The sequence below is a fragment of the Poromitra crassiceps genome (assembly GCF_964638095.1).
Source record: "Poromitra crassiceps genome assembly, chromosome: 8".
In the NCBI taxonomy this organism is placed as follows: Eukaryota; Metazoa; Chordata; class Actinopteri; order Beryciformes; family Melamphaidae; genus Poromitra; species Poromitra crassiceps.
In genome coordinates, this window is record NC_139629.1 from 35191751 (window position 1) to 35210507 (window position 18757).

The window sequence follows — 18757 nt, forward strand, 5'->3', positions numbered from 1 at the left end:
GATACACATAACATTATCGACTGTAAAAAAAAAAAAAAAAACTATGTACAGAGGTGATTGAAACAAGTTTGTACTTGTTACTGCCCAAAACACTTATCAAAATAAACATACTGTACTTCAGCTTAACTCCAAACATTTATTCATGTCTGTATAAAAAAGTTCATATATCACAAGTTTCATTATCATGTTAGGGACTGTCCGATATTTACGTGGGGTGGGGTGGGGTAAAATATGATCTAATCAACTGCCCTCCCTGACATTTAGATTATTTTCTCATGCTAGTTAGGCTAGTTACTTTAATTTTAATGCATGACAGACAAATATGATGCAACATTGTTTGTCTCTCTCGTCTCGCACTCCCCCAGCTTTGAGGCATTATGTGCAACTTTTTCGTGGAAAAACCATATCACAAACTGACAACTATCGATCACAGTTATAATGCCTGAAACTCTGAAAGAAACATCTGGAATTGCTGAACTAGAAAGTTTACCACAAAAGGGACTCAAACCCTCAGTCTTCTGATCCAAAATCATACACACCACCTTGTCCATTAGGCCAGGTGATTTGACTGATGGACCAGGGTAACTTCAGAAGTGCATCAACAAAGGCAAATTTAAGATATTTATTTTACAACGCAGAGACATTGTTCGGCTTAGAATACAGTTTTTCAGCCTTGAGCCCAGATATATGCCACGGGCTGGAAAAAAAGAAAACCGGTGGTAATCTGGATGAAAAGAGCTGTCGGAAATAATCTAGGCAAAAATGTTATTGTAACACACTTGGATAAAGTGATGTCCAGGCATGGATATAGTTTGAACATTTATTTCTTTCAGCGGCGTTGTTTACAGACATTTATTTTTCACTGCTTCTCTCTGCACATGCAGCACGGCCGCTCTCTCTAACTCAACTGCGCAGCCCCGTTTACACATCTTCTCAGGACCTCTCCAAAAAGCCCCCGGGCTGCCCCGTGTGCCTGCATGCATTTTAACTGTTTTCCACAGACCTTCTAAGTGAGTATGATACCATTTCCTGCTGTTAGCCTACATATGGTATACAGTTTACTAATCACTTATAGAAATACAAAAGTAAAATATCTTTTAACTATAACATTGAACTTGGTGGGTGGGGGGTGTCCAAACTTATGCCCCAATATTACTATGAGCCCCACATTATCAGTGTGTAATGAGGATGTAATAAAACCATTCACACGTAGAGCAAGAGTTGATTACTTCCAGCTGCATCGGGGAAGAGCAGGGATCCATTCACCATCAGCACCGCAGGTCACCGTGTTTGGGCCGAGCAGCTCGTAGCCCCGCCCACACTCGAACGACACAACGTCCCTGTATTGATACGGCGTGCTCTTCCACCTCCAGGAGGCGTTGGACACGTTTGGAGGCGGACATTTTATTTCTGTAAGGAGATAATATCCTTCAGTTTTCATTTGACACGTTTCCAAAATGCACAAGAGGCTTTGTAAAGAATGTCAACAACAACAACAACAGCATGTGGGCACCTTTGCACTCAGGAGGTGGTGAGCTCCATGTCCCGTCCTTGGTGCACCAGATCTCGCTCTGTCCAATAAGCGTGCCCGCGTGGCACCGGTAGCCGACCACACTGTTGTAGACGTAAGGCGCGTCCCACGTGCCCGTTCTCCACGAGTTTGCCACTTCAGGGGGATCTGCACACTGTACAGCTGGAAGACACATTCAATTAAGATACTTGTGGCACCATGCCTAAAGGGATCATATTAAAAACACCACCTGACGTCACTTTTATGATACCACACCTTCACACGTGGGAACACGCCCATCCCAGCCGCCACTCATACAATTCCTGGTTCCTCGTCCTACAAGCCGATATCTGGTGACACGGTGGATAAAGAATCCGTTTTCATTTGCACACAGGATAAATTCATGCAAAATGATAGCCATGTAAGCAAGCGGCACAGCATTAGGAGATTGCCAGCGTTTCCTCACCCCTCATGACAGAGAGCTGTAGCAGTGTCTCCAAACTCTGCTCCAGTGTACATGAACTCTCCGTTCATCATCTCCCCTGCAGAGCCGCATGACTTCCCTTTGGGGGTGGAGGGGAGAGGAGGGGAGGGGGAGTTTCATTTGCAACAGTAAACAAAATCTACTAGCACCAGTGGCTCCTGCATTACATTACTGGCTTTCCTTGGGAAGCTAAGCAGGTCTGGCCTAGGATACTCCTGGGATGGGAGACTGGTGCTGGAAGTGGTGTTGGAGGACCAGTAGGAGGTGCTCTTCCCCTCTGGTCCGAATGATCTGATGAATAATCTCCCCAATGCCCCAGGGCAGAGACAGGGACTCTGTCCTGTGAGTGAGCACCGTCCTTTAGATGAGACGTTAAACCGAGGTCCTGACTCTCTGTGGTCATTAAAGATTCCATCTGCACTCTTTGCAAGAGTAGAGGTGTAACCCCCGGGGCCCTGAGGAGTGTAACCCCGGTGCCCTGAGGAGTGTAACCCCGGTGCCCTGAGGAGTGTAACCCCGGTGCCCTACGGAGTGTAACCCCGGGGCCCTGAGGAGTGTAACCCCGGGGCCCTGGCTAAATTCCCACACAGGCCTTCCTTCAATCATTGCACCTAATCATCCCTCGTTACTTAATTGGCACATTCAGTCGTCTACTCTCCACTGTGAGAGCTGATGTGTGGTGAGCGTTCTGGCGCAAACTGGCTGCCGTGGCGTGCATCACCCCAGGTGGGTGCTGCTACACATCGGTGGTGGATGAGTTGAGTTCCCTCCCCCTCCCTCCCCTGATATGTGAAGCGCTTTGAGTGTTTTGAGTGTCTAGGTCTAGAACATTGAGATTTATATGTCGATGGTCTAGAAAAGGTGCTATATAAATCCAATCAATTATTATTATTATTATTATTAATATGCATTATCAAACTGCCTCCCACAGATAGAGGATGCTGCAACTGAGAATATTGTATTCCTTAAATATTCAACACTCAATATAACGTTGAGGGACTTGTTATAAAACAAACATTTCAGTAGCCTACATGTCTGAAAGGGTAGATCCAGCCAAACTCCAAGTTTTGTTTGTTTTTGTTTACTGGACATTCTGACACGGGTATAAAAAAAAAATATACATTTGTGTGCATTGTTGTATTGAAGTCTTTTCTGGTAATATTGCTGTGATTGACACTTATCAGCACTTTTAACGATGCTGCTGCTGTTCAAATAAAGCATTGCACAAAAACATACAAAAAGTTCTTACGTTCACATCTCATCCGCAACGGTGTCCATTGTCCATTGTTACACTTGCGGTACCTGCTGCCCCCTACTGGAGTGTATCCAACATCACACATGTAACGGACTTGGTCCCCAGACGAGAAAGATGTCATTGTGATGTAGCTGTCAGCGAGGTGGGCATTGCTGATGGTTACTGGCACACCACACGTACCTATTAAACAGATCGGCTTGTTAACCATTCATCATCTACAGTCGGGCCTCAAAACCCAGCCCTTTTCCAGAATCAAACATACCAAATTCCCTTTTACATAGAGGCAAGAGTCAGTTTGATATACCAACCCTTCACCCCCCACACTACTCTGATCTGAAGTGACATTTATCGAAACACAAACAAAGAATTGGGCTTGCAAAAATGAAATCTCCTTCATTGTCAAGTGACTCACCACTAGAGGGCAGACACCGAGGGAGCTCAGGCTGCCACTGGCCACCAGGGCCACAGGTGACCTGCCGGGAGCCGTCCAGCTGGAAGCCCTGGCTGCAGGTGAGAGTCACGGTCTGCCCCACCCGGTACACCGCAGCACCCCCACTGCTCTTCACAACATTAGCCACTGCAGGCTTGGAGCAGGTGGATTCTGCGCAGAGATCACAATTACATTAGTCTCTATAACCCATTTTTCAAAAACGAGATGCTGTTTGCAGACATGCTCACAGACAAGATTTACCTCAGTTACAGGTCAATGAAGCAAATGAAAATACATAAATGCCTACAACTTTGAAGTCCATGTGTACAGAACTGAAATGCAGATGCCATGATAATACACAAATGACCCCAAAAACGTAAAGGTTCTTACCCGATACACATTCAGGAATCGCAGTCCAATTCCCATCGTTTGAACAGATGACCTTGCTGGGGCCTTCTAGACGGTATCCCCTTTGGCATTTCACGATAATGACTGAGTTTTTCCTAATGTGCTTGTTTGAAAGTGCCCCGTGAGCTATCTTCAGCACCGGGCACTTGGGCCCTGCAAGAGATCAAGGATAAAAACACTCATTACAACTCAATAGAATAGTTGAAAATGAATTATTGTATGGCTTTACATTGTACAACCCAACATTCATTAGTTAAATCTTATTTGCAAAGGGATATGCATTTTTTTATTCAGTTGTTTTTGTCATTTTTACTTGGAGTGAGGAAAACTAGTGACAAAATACCTCAATTATGTAAAACAATCGTTCTTTCCTTGTTTAAAAGAGGGTAAACAGGGTAGAATCTGATCAATCTCAAACTGATAATGTTGTGTCACCCTTGTGGGCTGCTCTGCATCAGTTTATTACATTAATTCCCCTTCTGTCTGCTTCAAACACCCAATTGAACAGTATGCAAAATTATATTTTCTACTGGGAAACAAGCTTGGAAATCCCAAATTGGACCAAATGCTTAGGCCAATATTGGTAAAAGAAGTCATTTTTTGCAAGCAGTAATGTCACAGTAACATCAGCAAAAAATCTGTTGTGTCTTTGAGCTTCAATACTATAATACGATCATAAAATATAATCATGGCAAGCCAATCAAGAAAATGGAAAAGTTAATTAAGCACTTTTGAGACATACAATAACCCTGAAATGAGAAATGTTTGTGATCCAAAAGATGGTAATCTACAACTCCACATACAACTCTATATATACACACACACACATGTGCAATTTGGAAGAGGTGGGGTCCGTACAGTAGGCGATTTTTTCCCCGGATGATGGCGAAGGCTGGAGGCACCCTCTCTGCCTCTGATTGGCCTAGCGTCAAACGTTCATCCAATCACATTCGCTTGGCTATCCTGCGTCTCTTTCTACAGTCATATGTTGATTGACAGCTGAAATGTAACATTTTAAAACCCAGACAGGTCAAACTTTTTACAGCGGGGTTTTGGCCGAACTCTCTTAGTCTCGCTCTCTCTCACTGTCTCTCTATGTCTCTCGATCACATGAAAGTGAGGCTTCCTTCAAGTACAATCAGGACGTTCAGCTTGGGTGGTGGTTGCTTAAACCTGTGCTAAAACTCTGGTGCCACTCCACATTTACTCTTTAGGCTTCAGGGCATACATGGGCAACATACGCGGCTCGCGGGCGCCCCCTGTGTGTCCCGCGATGGAATTGCAATTTTTTTTTTTTTTTTACAGTGCACTTGAACGCAACATGCAATATACCCGCTGAATAAGTGTCCAAATGTTCATGTCATTCTGGGCAATACTCTTCTGTTATAGCATTTCAGTCTGAAATATGGAATATCTTTCAATAATATTTATGACTAAAAGGCTAAAAGTAATCTCATGTATAAGAAATGACTGTTCTACATTGAAGTAGAAATTTAAATAATTAACTTGTTGGTTTTGGATTTATTTAGCTTCAAGAGTGCATTTTTGTTCTTGTGTGACCCTCAACACAGGCTTTGAGAATCCCGGGCCACTTACTGATACTTATGCTTAAATTAACCCACTCATATTCTGGTTTATTTCAAGAAAAACATTTCGGCTAGTGGAAATTCTAATTGGCTGGTAACTTTAAAATCTAGCAGCCATATTGGCAGGTGGTGAAAAAAGTTAATTTCAAGCCCTGCAGGGAGAGCAGGTGGTGACATAGGAGTGAGTGAGGAAAAGGATCAAATATTGGTGGTTAAGACTGAATAATGACATCACAATTGTTAATTTAAAATTAGTTATTCCTCTAAACCTGGCTTCAAATGCCCCAAATTTTTCGTGCTGGCGCCGTTCAGCCCTCAGCAAAATCTGGTAGCGAGGACATTTTTTTGTGGCCCTCTCTATCATCAAAGTTGCCCATCCATGGGTTACGGCATGACAATATTTGTTCGGCCCCCGGCAACAATCTGGGTTTCTCATGTGGCCCCCCATGAAAAATAGTTGCCCACCCCTGCCTTAGATGGTAAATCATCTCTTAGTCCTCTGTGACAGTATTTTCCTGTGTGTACCCTCTAACACATACCCGCCACACAGGGGGGGCGTATGTTGCCCATGTGTGCTTTATAGTAACGTTCAGTCAGAACTCATTTATAATTAAGCCCATAGTTAATGAACTAATCATGTACACACACACAGTCACATGTTTTATATACTGTATATGTTGTAAGCCTAATTTTTGCCATCACAGCTGCCTTTTACATGTATGGGATAATACAGGCTAATATACAAGGTGTCCCAAGCTCTGAGTCATTATAAACTCAATTAGCTACAGAAGCTAATGTTCACATTCAGTCCTTGTATATTTCTCTCATGTGTTCATCATTCCTTTCCTCCTCTGTGTGTGTGTGATTGAGAAATGAGATGCAGGTGGTGTTCATCCTAATTGGCCTGGTCAGGTGTCAGATTGCTGCTGGCTGATTGGCTGGTGGAGAGCATTTAAGCCAGCTGATGCCATCCTGTCGCCCCTTGTTCTCCTCATTCCCAACGATGATGGCTGCTGTGCTGACTGCTGTGTTCTGTCAGGTAGGAACTGTGTGTAGACCTACTTTAGTAGTTCTGCAGAACTTTATTAAGATGTGTCTTTATCTTGGTAGACCTGTGCAGTCTAAACTGTAAATAGTTACCTTCCAGATCTACACTTTTGTACACTGTAAATAACACTTACCCAAGTAGTTGAAGTAGGGGGAGAAGCCCTTTAGTTTTTTGTAACATTTTCTCATGTTTATTTTGTAGGAGCTTATAGGTAAGAGCTGTGTCTTATTTAATCCATCATTTTCTTTTCTTAGGTAAATTTAAGGTTGGGGATTAGTTTGATTGGTTAGTTGTGTTGGGGCCATGCTGTGCTCTGAAACTAAACCTGCTACTTGTGAACTTGTGATGGTGGTTTGGCTGATCATCCTTGGGAGTGGGAAGAGTGGGGGTATTTTTGTGTTGCGGTCCAGTTCCCTGAGGCCGGTTCCTAACATAATTGGGTGCTCGTCTGCTTTTCTCATTCGTCAGCACGTCATGTGTGTGTGTATATATATATATATATATATATTTATATGTTTGTCTGGTGGGCAGTCTTTGTGCAGGTGGTAAATGATGTTAGTCAAGGTGCCTTTGCATGGAGCTGAGGAAGCTCATGGTGGTAAAGCTGGTGGAGAGAGGTTTGTTGGAGGTGGAGCCGGTCAGAGGGGACCAGTAAGACTGAGGAGGTGCGTGACAAGGCAGGGCCGTCAGTAGCACCGTTTCTCCTTTCTGTGTAGACTATGCTACCCTACAAGAGTCCCGTCTCCGTACATAGACTTGCCTGTGACTCTGACTCCCAAGCCGTCTAAATCAGCGATACAGACGTATTTACAAGTGTCACAGAAACATTTCAAAGCCACATATTGAGAAGAGTTCATAGGTTCTTGACGTCGGGGTTAGAAAGCTCAACGCTGCTCATAAATGCCTCTTTTCATCTGAAGTCTGTGCTGGTGATATTTTTTACCGAGCCTTTGGCCAGAGTGGCGCTCTGACGGCTGAGAGCTCTAACCTGGAAAAAATATCACCAGCACAGACTTCAGATGAAAAGAGGCATTTATGAGCAGCGTCGAGCTTTCTAACCCCGACGTTGAGAAGCTATGAACTCTTCTCAATATGTGGCTTTGAAATGTTTCTGTGACACTTGTACATACGTCTGTATCACTGATTTAGACGGCTTGGGAGTCAGAGTCACAGGCAAGTCTATGTATGGAGACGGGACTCTTGTAGGGTAGCATAGTCTACACAGAAAGGAGAAACGGTGCTACTGACGGCCCTGCCTTGTCACGCCCCTCCTCAGTCTTACTGGTCCCCTCTGACCGGCTCCTCCAACAAACATCTCCACAAGCTTTACCACCATGAGCTTCCTCAGCTCCATGCAAAGGCACCTTGACTAACACCATTTACCACCTGCACAAAGACTGCCCACCAGACAAACATATAAAATATATATACTCAGACGACGTGCTGACTAACGAGAAAAGCGGGCGACCCCCTAATTATGTTAGGAACGGGCCTCGGGGAAGGTGACGGCAACACAAAAGTGCCCCCACTCTTCCCACTCCCAAAGATGATCAGCCAAACCACCTTCACAAGTAGCAGGTTTAGTTTCAGAGCACAGCATGGCCCCAACATCAACAAATCAAACTAATCGCCAACCTTAAACTTACCTAAGAAAAGGATGGATTAAAAAAAAAAAATAGACACCGCTCTCACATAAGCTCCTACAAAATAAATATGAGAAAATGTTACAAAACTAAAGGGCTTCTCCCTCCTACTTTCTGGTACTTGGGTAAGAGTTATTTAGTGTAAAAAGTATAGATCTGGAAGGTAGCTATTTACATTTTAGACTGCACAAGTCTCCCTAGACAAGGACAGATCTAAAAGTTCTAAAGAACTACCAAAGTAGGCCTACACACAGTTGCTACCTGACAGCAAGGGGTGGCATCCCCAAACCCATTTAAACAGTGCCGCTAGGAAGTTTGTGAAATAAAATGTTTAGGCTCTCATTCAAAACTGAATTAGGTATAGACTTATGTATGAGTCTTTATCATGTGTTCACATCATTCCTTTCCTCTGTGAGTAATCTATGAGTCCACACATTGTACTCCTAATTCCCAACTCTGTTGACTCTTTGCCGTGTTCTGTCAGGTAGGAACTGTTTAGGCCTACATAGTTCTTCAGAACTTTAAGATGTGTTATCTTGGTGGACCTGTGCAGTCTAAACTGTAAATAACTACTTCCAGCTCTACACTTTTGTACACCAACATCTTACCCAAGGAAAGTAGGAGGGAGAAGCCCTTTAGTTTTTTGTAACATTTTCGCGTTTATTTTGTAGGAGCTTAAAGGTGAGAGCTGTCTTATTTAATCCATCCTTTTCTTAGGTAAGTTTAAGGTTGGGGAATAGTTTGTTGTTGGGGCCATGCTGTGCTCTGAAACTAAACCTGCGACTTGTGATGGTGGTTCGGCTGAACATCCTTGGGAGGGGGAACAGTCGGGGCACTTTTGTGTTGCAGTCCCGTTCCCCGAGGCCGGTTCCTAACATAATTGGGGGCTTGTCCGCTTTTCTCATTCGTCAGCACGTCGTCTGAGTGATATATATATATATATATATATATTTTATATGTTTGTCTGGTGGGCAGTCTTTGTGCAGGTGGTAAATGGTGTGCATGGAGCTGAGGAAGCTCATGGTGGTAAAGCTGGTGGAAAGAGAGGTTTGTTGGAGGAGCCGGTCAGAGGGGACCAGTAAGACTGAGGAGGGGCATGACAAGGCAGGGCCGTCAGTAGCACCATTTCTCCTCTTTCTGTGTAGACTATGCTACCCTACAAGAGTCCCGTCTCCGTACATAGACTTGCCTGTGACTCTGACTCCCAAGCCGTCTAAATCAGTGATACAGACGTATTTACAAGTGTCACAGAAACATTTCAAAGCCACATTTTGAGAAGAAGGGTTCATCGCTTCTCGATGTCGGGGTTAGAAAGCTCGACGCTGCTCATAAATGCCTCTTTTCATCTGAAGTCTGTGCTGGTGATATTTTTTCCAGGTTAGAGCTCCCAGCCGTCAGAGCGCTCAACAGCGCCACTCTGGCCGAAAGCTCGGTAAAAAATATCACCAGCACAGACTTCAGATGAAAAGAGGCATTTATGAGCAGCGACGAGCTTTCTAACCCCGATGTCGAGAAGCTATGAACTCTTCTTCTCAATATGTGGCTTTGAAATGTTTCTGTGACACTTGTAAATACGTCTGTATCGCTGATTTAGACGGCTTGGGAGTCAGAGTGACAGGCAAGTCTATGTACGGAGACTCTTGTAGGGTAGCAGTCTACACAGAAAGAGGAGAAACGGTGCTACTGACGGCCCTGCCTTGTCACGCCCCTCCTCAGTCTTACTGGTCCCCTCTGACCGGCTCCTCCTCCAACAAACCTCTCCACCAGCTTTACCACCATGAGCTTCCTCAGCTCCATGCAAAGGCACCTTGACTAACACCATTTACCACCTGCACAAAGACTGCTCACCAGGCAAACATAAAATATATATATACACACACACAGAGACGACGTGCTGACGAATGAGAAAAGCAGACGAGCACCCAATTATGTTAGGAACCAGGCCTCGGGGAACCGGACCGCAACACAACAGTGCCCCCACTCTTCCCACTCCCAAGGATGATCAGCCAAACCACCATCACAAGTTCACAAGTAGCAGGTTTAGTTTCAGAGCACAGCATGGCCCCAACACAACTAACCAATCAAACTAATCCCCAACCTTAAATTTACCTAAGAAAAGAAAATGATGGATTAAATAAGAGACACAGCTCTTACCTATAAGCTCCTACAAAATAAACATGAGAAAATGTTACAAAAAACTAAAGGGCTTCTCCCCCTACTTTCTGCTACTTGGGTAAGTGTTATTTACAGTGTACAAAAGTGTAGATCTGGAAGGTAACTATTTACAGTTTAGACTGCACAGGTCTACCAAGATAAAGACACATCTTAATAAAGTTCTGCAGAACTACTAAAGTAGGTCTACACACAGTTCCTACCTGACAGAACACAGCAGTCAGCACAGCAGCCATCGTCGTTGGGAATGAGGAGAGCAAGGGGCGACAGGATGGCATCAGCTGGCTTAAATGCTCTCCACCAGCCAATCAGCCAGCAGCAATCTGACACCTGACCAGGCCAATTAGGATGAACACCACCTGCATCTCATTTCTCAATCACACACACACAGAGGAGGAATAAGTGTCCAAATGTTCATGTCATTCTGGCCAATATTCTTCTGTTATAGCATTTCAGTCTGGAATATGGAATATCTTTCAATAATCTTTATGACTAAAAGGCCAAAAGTAATCTCATGTATAAGAAATGGCTGTTCTACATTGAGGTAGAAATTTAAATAATTAACTTGTTGGTTTTGGATTTATTTAGCTTCAAGAGTGCATGTTCATGTGACCCTCAACACAGGCTTTGAGAATCCCGGCCACTTACTGATACTTATGCTTAAATTAACCCACTCATATTCTGGTTTATTTCAAGAAAAACATTTCGGATAGTGGAAATTCTAATTGGCTGGTAACTTTAAAATCTAGCAGCCATATTGGCAGGTGGTGAAAAAAGTTAATTTCAAGCCCTGCAGGGAGAGTGTGGTGACATAGGAGTGAGTGAGAAAAGGATCAAATATTCGTGGTTAAGACTGAATAATGACATCACAACTGTTAATTTAAAATTAGTTATTCCTCTAAACCTGGCTTCAAATGCCCCAATTTTTTCGCGCTGGCGCCGTTCAGCCCTCAGCAAAATCTGGTAGCGAGGACTTTTTTTGTGGCCCTCTCTATCACCAAAGTTGCCCATCCATTACGGCATGACAATATTTGTTCGGCCCCCGGCAACAATCTGGATTTCTCATGTGGCCCCCCATGAAAAATAGTTGCCCACCCCTGCTTTAGGGCAAGGTGTCACAATAGTCTACTGGAACTCCCCCCCCCCCCCCCCCCCCCCCCCCCACACACACACACACACACACACCAGCTTTATGTTGATTGACAGCTGCTAGGCGTAAAAATAACCTTTGAAAAACTGCTCTAGACTCAGTATATGACATGTCTGGATCTCTTTGCAGTCTGTCCACAGTGTACATTTCTGTGGATCTGTAGGAGGCGCTGTGTCGCTCTGTGTATCTGCCTGTAGGAGGCGCTACGCAGCGGCTCAGCCGACTGAGCTATGAGCTGTTGGGAGTTAAGCTTCTGATTTCTACACACTGTATTCACACTGACAATAACACAGAGCATAAAGAGTGAGACAGGTGAGATTTGTACCAGTGAGTTTAGCTAGAGTCAGGGACTGACTAGTCTCCTTCATCAGCTTATTTCTATCAGTGTTCAAACTACTGGTGATGATAAAGAAGGATCACTGCTGCAGCTTATAATGTGAGTACTTTTTAAGAAGTTGCCTGAGGCTGGGATTGAACCAACAACCTTTGCATATCACAGAAGATTCACATGTTTATCTGAGTGAGCTGTAATCCACTTTCTCTTAAGCTCTTATCATATTTAGTCAACCTCATCCTGATTTTATTTAGTCAAGTTTTCATCAACTAAGTGTCGTAAGTATTTTCATCTCATCTTAGTCAAAGAAAACCATAACTATTCATTAGAATTTCCAAACTTATTGTAAAGATATATTAATCTGTTATTCTGGAATTGTTTTAAGGTTTGAATGTGCAATACAGACACCGATGTTTAACTTATTCTTCTCTTCTGATTGGATCTCTTCCCAATTCGTCCCTCCCTAACATTTAGTCTAGTTTTCACCAGTGAAAATAGGTAGACTAGTCGACTAACATTTTTCCTCAGTTTTCGTCTACGAAATCAACACTGCTATCTCTCCACCTAGTGGTGCACTCCTCTTCCAAACTCACACACACTCTTCCACAACTACACCATGTATCTGAAACAATGTTTACTTACTGTCAATCTCATCAAAGTGTCTAAAGACCATCTCCACGTGATCCCACTCCATAAAGCTGCATTTCCCAATGAAGGGCTGGGCATTGGGCAAACACCACATACTGATACATATTTCAATTCAAATACATGTCACTCTTGTGTTAGAATGAGTAAATGGGCATTGACACTGTTTTTATATAACCCTTGATCAATTCTAATTAATCTTTTCTTTTTTATTTGTCTGTTAGGCTACATACGTGCACTGCCAAGAGTAGCGGCAGCATTAATAACCAGAGATCAGACTATATCAAAAACATAAACACACAGTGGCGTCTTTCATGCATGCTAGCAAGCGAAACTGCTGTCTTGTCTGACCACAGACTGTAGAAAGAGACGCAGGATAGCCAAGCGAATGTGATTGGATGAACGTTTGACGCTAGGCCAATCACAGGCAGAGAGGGTGCCTCCAGCCTTCGCCATCATCCGGAAAAAAATATTGCGTACAGTAGCAGTGGCTGATCCATTCAGCCTGTAATGAAAGCTCCTTCATTGTCAAGTGACTCACCACTAGAGGGCAGACACCGAGGGAGCTGAGGCTGCCACTGGCCACCAGGGCCACAGGTGACCTGCTGGGAGCCGTCCAGCTGGAAGCCCTGGTTGCAGGTGAGAGTCACGGTCTGCCCCACCCGGTGCACCGCAGCACCCCCACTGCTCTTCACAACATTAGCCACTGCAGGCTTGGAGCAGGTGGTTTCTGCAGCGCCACCCTCTGTTTGTATAAAGAGCAGTTTGGACATCATTTAATTTGCAATCTGTAAATAACTAATGTAATCTGTAATAACAAATAATATTGGATGTTTTTTTTCATGTGCTGCTATTATTTGAAATTTGCATGACTTATGGGATAAAGTGTCTTGAACGCAGCATCAGCTGTAAAATATTTGACTCATAGTGGAAACAAAAACAACCAAAACATTTCCATGCAACTTGTTTTGGCAAGTATACTCATCTTTCACCGTGTTAAGTTCAAGTGGTATTTATTTGCCTAGAGTACTCGGAGATGAAAGAAATACCACAAACTGAAATTACCTCTCGCATGTACTGCCAGTGCCAACCACAGGGAGGAGTACACAATAATTAATTAACACGCCGGCGTTAATGCTATGCTGCCTACCTTCACACGAGGGGAATTCACCAGTCCAGCCAGAGCTTTTGCATATCATATACTTTGTTCCTTTCAGAGTGTATCTGTAAACACAGAGACAGTCAAACACAAATCTATTGATTTATTGATATTGTGACCAGGTTTTAGACACAACTTACCCGTCGTTGCATACTGCAGTCACTTTGTCCCCGAGGGCAAAGCTCCCCTCGTATATAAACTGCCCATTGAGCAGATCCCCGGCATTTCCACATGATTTCTCTGCAAAAGAGAGGGAGTGCATGGTCAAGTCAGGGCAGGAATCATGACTCAAATGCGTCTTACCAAGTAAAGACAGACAGAGAAGCCTTTATTTTACTCAAGAGTTGCAAAACAGCCCATGCACAGAGGCTGCTGCCAAGCTTATTTGACAACCTATTAGTGGGTTTTACCAGAGGGACCTGGAAGGGGGGGGGGGGGTCATTATGAAATTGTGTCATGAAATGTACAAGGGGATTGCACTTCTGCTGGAAGGCCCAGGTTCAAGCACCCATGACACCAATGATCTGCCCTGTTGAAGTGTCCTTGAGCAAGATACTGAACCCCTATCAGCTCTAGGAGTGTTGTTCTGTAACCGGCCCTGACTGGGATCAGTAGTAATCACAAAGGATTTTCCATTATGTACTGTGACTCACTGTGTCTCATATTGAGTTCAAAGTGTTCTAGCCTTGGTCCCGACTTGCCGGTAGCCTCCTAGTTAGTAGTTTGTATTTTATTTATCATTGTTATTTTGTTTAAGCACCGTGATTGGCTTGAAGGTCTAAACACCACCCAGCCGGGAAACGAGGGGCCATCTCACAAAGCAACACACCTATTACTTACTTACACACAATAACAGCACGGTTGTATCTATTATTTGGCTTTACCCACTTAGTCATTATATCCACATTACTAATGATTATTTATCCAAAATCTCATTGTGTAAATATTTTGTGAAAGCACCAATTAGTCATCCCTACAATATTGTCTCAACATCGAGGTATCTGGTCAAAAATATTGTGATATTTGATTTTGTCCATATCGCCCAGCCCTACCTGTGATATCTCACATGTGGCTAAGACTAGAAAATAGAAAATATAGATATAAATGATATTGTGTATCATCATTCTGCCTAAAAATACAGAGATATGATTTTTGGGCCGTATCACCCTGCCCTCTGCTGGAGGACATGGGCCAGTTGTTGGTGCAATCCTTGCATCAGACTGTGGCTTCAGAAATGTTCACAAATACAAGCTGGAGATTGTAGGATTCCACCTGTGATGCTTCTTTATCAGTAGTTTGGACCAGATCTTTCCAGGTATTAAATCGGCTGGGATCCAGTAGATCTGGATGCTGATTGATCTGTGTGAGGCGCCACTCACACAACACTCGCACAACTACTCCCCAACACTGCCTATGCCGAGTGTGTCCGTACGTGCGCTCATGCACTTGTGTGTCTGTACTTCGTAAGTGTGTAGGGCCCCGTCAAAATTGCTTGCACTGGGGCCCCTCATGACTACCGTACGCCACTGCCAGGTGGTGCACAGACTCAAGCAAGGCACTGAGTGCGGCATTTTTTTTTAAGGATGTCAACAGGTCCCAGGTCAGAGTTCTGAATTCTGAATCAGAATTCTCACTTTATTCTCAGAAATCTGAGATTCATCTCAGAAGGTAACTTACATTTTTCACATGTGGCCCTTCAAGGAGCATCGTTTTTGGGGGGGAAGTAATTAACTGGCTTGATGGTCCCACCTCTTAACATGCCTTATAATGAAATATAGTCATAGTGCACTTCCCTGGCTGATTGCAACTTGGCTCAGCTGTGCTCCTCAGGGGAGCTCCATCAGCAGCTAACTAATTGAGCTCTCCATGGTGCTGAACCATTCTATAGAGCCCAGATAATTTGCTGTCAGTTAAAAGTCCTTAGGTGCTGTAAAGCAGTGATTCCCAACCAGGGGTACGTGTACCCCTAGGGGTACTTGAGCAGCTTGCAGGGGGTACTTGGAATGATTGGGGAATACAATTTAATTCCAAAATGATAAATAAATATATATATTCCAAGTCATTTAATAAGCCCATTGTTAAAATGTGATGTGTGTGTGCCGCAACTAGTTCTGCTTTTAAGTGTCAACTGCTACACTGTTCTGCTACTGATAATGGCAAAAAAAAAACTAAAAAGCCCAAACACCGGCAGTTCAGTGAAACATATATTTTGTATATATGATATATATATCATGAAACATATATTTTGTATATATGATATATATATCATAGAGATATCTCCCTATAGATTTACTTGTATGTAATCATGGACAGTATATGTAATCATCAACACGCATGAGTGAGGGGTACTATTGTCATGGAAAAACAGCAAGGGGTACATAAGACAAAAAAGGTTGGGAACCACTGCTGTAAAGGAAATTAGAAAAGTCACTTTTCTGAATTCTGAAATGGGTTAACTTCACAGATTTTTTTGTTTATCCTGGACATGGAAATATGCTTAGTAGCTACTTACTTTCGCATTTCAGTGTCAAAGTTGTCCATTTGCCATTGAGACAGTGCACAGCGCGGCTGCCTCTGGATGGAGTGAAGCCCTCGGCGCAGTCGTAGTAAACCTTTTCTCCGTGACTAAACTTCTGTCTCGCCGTGTATTTCTTGTCCAGTTTGGTGTACTGATGTGCCGATGGCGTGGCGGTGCATTCCTTTGGCCTGGGCACTTGGGCTATTTTAGAAAATAAGTAATTTTATAATTATAGGGTATCAAAGCAGTCACACAAGTGCTAGATGTTGATTTTCATTTACCTGAAGAAGAAGCACGCAAGGCAAACAATAAAAACACGATATTCCACCAATTCCTCATGTTTGTCATCGGTGTAAATCTGTGCGTAAACAACCCTCAAATGGAGATTGCAAATGTGCGCAGCGAGAGGCGCGGTGAAGCCATTTATAGAGGAGGATGGAAAACTAGCAAACAGCTGTGAAAATTTAGTCTGGGCACCTTTCACCCCGCTTTTTGTCATGGGGGCGTAAACCACGGAACCAGAATGAACACCGGAAAGCAGTGCGCCAAAAAACGTCTTTGTTGCCGTTAACTTGACGTCTCTTGCCTCGATTAATTGTCTGATACAAAGCTTCTGTATTGGCTTAAAAGATGTGAGATTGTGAATCCGCAATGTTTCTAAAATAACTTCTTCAAAAACTTCGTTCGGTACGTCCATCTTTTGTTTTGTTGTTTGCCGTTCTGATACTTGTGTCAAATTGTCAAGTTAACGTAAAAGTTGACGAGCTAGAAACGCTGCCTTTCCTGTCTAGGGCGGGCTCTAGGCCGGAACCAGGTATAGTAGGGTGACAAAATCAATTGTGAACGGAAGCCAGGCTCTTTCTAGGCTAAAGCCTTCAGACTGATCATATTCTTATTTTGGCTTTAAGCTCTTTATTCAGCATAATAAGAAATACCTACTTGGAAAGTCTTTATTAGAAAAAGTCCTAGGAGGTCACTAGCAAAGTCATATTAGGATATGCCTAAATATAATGATGGTAATCATAGTAGCAGCAGGTCTAGTTAATTTGTTATACTTATTTTATTTTGAACCAAAATAGCATTGATACCATAACTGGGGCAGTGGGGCCCCATTTGAACTGAAATGTAGCCTACCTGGTAAATTTGCATTTTCACACAATTTGCAATCTTGTCTGTCTTCGATCCCCCATGCATGCCCACCTTTAGAGCAGTGATACTCAACTTGCGGCCCGGGGGCCAGATGCGGCCCGCGGCAGGGTGCAGAGTGGCCCCCCTGACCATTTTCTAATAATTTCATGTTAGTTTTCATTGTGAATTAGAATCTAATTCACTGAAAAAACTCATGTGAAATAAAGTTTGACTGAACTCCAGCTAAATTGTCAAATAGCGCCGTCTGCTCGCTACCCAGGCACTTATGTATGTACTTAACCTAACTAACTATCCGGTGTGCACAACATTGTCAGACTAAACTCCGTCTGACACCCCAAAAACATACAATCCGCTACAGAAAAAACTTTGTTTATTAACTGGCCCCTGGCCTCCTATCATTTCACTAAAGTGGCCCCCGGGAAAAGCAAGTTGAGTATCCCTGCTTTAGAGGGTGTGGTGGTGGCCTTCTTGAGTCATGACTATGCATCCCACAAGTGTCGACAACACTTAAATCCAAGGAAGGCTCAGTCATGCATCACAGCACCACTTGAGGTCTGTGGTTGTTGTTTGCCTTTTGTCTCAGACAGGACTGCTACATCATTAGGGTGTGTGGAGTGAAACCACCTCCACAGTCCACACCTAATGATGTAGCATAGGCGGAGTTTGAGTTGTATTCGGGGGGGGGGGGGGGGGGGTTGCAAAATAAAAACTATTATCCTGTCAATTGCCCCCCCCCCTTTTCATCAAATGAACATAACCTAAAAATCATGCCTCCACCACAAATTGTAAAATGTGCAAAGGAATACGTTCACAACTTAGTTGTTTTTGTTGGCACCTAAACCAACTTAGTAGAATACAGGGTTCCTACACATTTTCCATTTAAAAATTCCATACTTTTCCACTCAAATTTGCTGAATTCTCAGTCATAAACACAGGAGAAAACAAATTAGATCAGATGTACAAAAAGGATCGCCAGATTCTCTCTCTCTCTCACTTGCCTCGAAGGGCTTCTGTAAACTTAAATAAAAGCATGTAACAATTTTAAAAATATTGTTTAGTTATACAATGATAATAACTCCTACTCCACAAACTTTCCAGTGTGTGGCTGTTCTTTGTGTGTGTGGCGTACCCTCTTGGCCTTGGAGTTTGGCAAATAGGAAGACTACTCCCAGACAGTGTGCGTATGTTGTTTGGCCACACCAAACCAAAGCCTACTCTACAGTCAAAACAATCTTCACACTCAGAAATAGAGAAACACATTATAAA

General features: G+C 43.4%; 1 protein-coding gene across 1 annotated transcript; it reads right to left on the bottom strand.

Annotated features, from left to right (window-relative positions):
• Nucleotides 1–231: 231 nt before the first annotated feature.
• LOC310781238 (complement receptor type 2-like) lies at nucleotides 232–16752 on the bottom strand. The gene is made up of 12 exons (XM_083641802.1): nucleotides 16624–16752; nucleotides 16337–16543; nucleotides 13965–14064; nucleotides 13816–13889; nucleotides 13207–13410; nucleotides 4070–4240; nucleotides 3662–3850; nucleotides 3244–3429; nucleotides 1977–2073; nucleotides 1787–1860; nucleotides 1514–1693; nucleotides 232–1410 (listed from the first exon to the last, which is right to left on the bottom strand). Exons 1-12 carry the CDS (start codon nucleotides 16688–16690, stop codon nucleotides 1226–1228), a joined length of 1734 nt encoding a protein of 577 aa, XP_083497928.1. The 5' UTR covers nucleotides 16691–16752; the 3' UTR covers nucleotides 232–1225.
• Between the last annotated feature and the right edge of the window lie 2005 nt (nucleotides 16753–18757).

Excerpts from the sequence above, each read along its gene's own strand:
- LOC310781238 (XM_083641802.1), bottom strand. The coding sequence starts at position 16,690 with ATGACAAACATGAGGAATTGGTGGAATATCGTGTTTTTATTGTTTGCC. Across the intron at positions 3,851-4,069 it reads GATTCCTGAATGTGTATCGG|AATCCACCTGCTCCAAGCCT; the intron begins GTAAGAACCTTT and ends ATCTCTGCGCAG. Across the intron at positions 3,430-3,661 it reads TCGGTGTCTGCCCTCTAGTG|GTACGTGTGGTGTGCCAGTA; the intron begins GTGAGTCACTTG and ends TCTGTTTAATAG.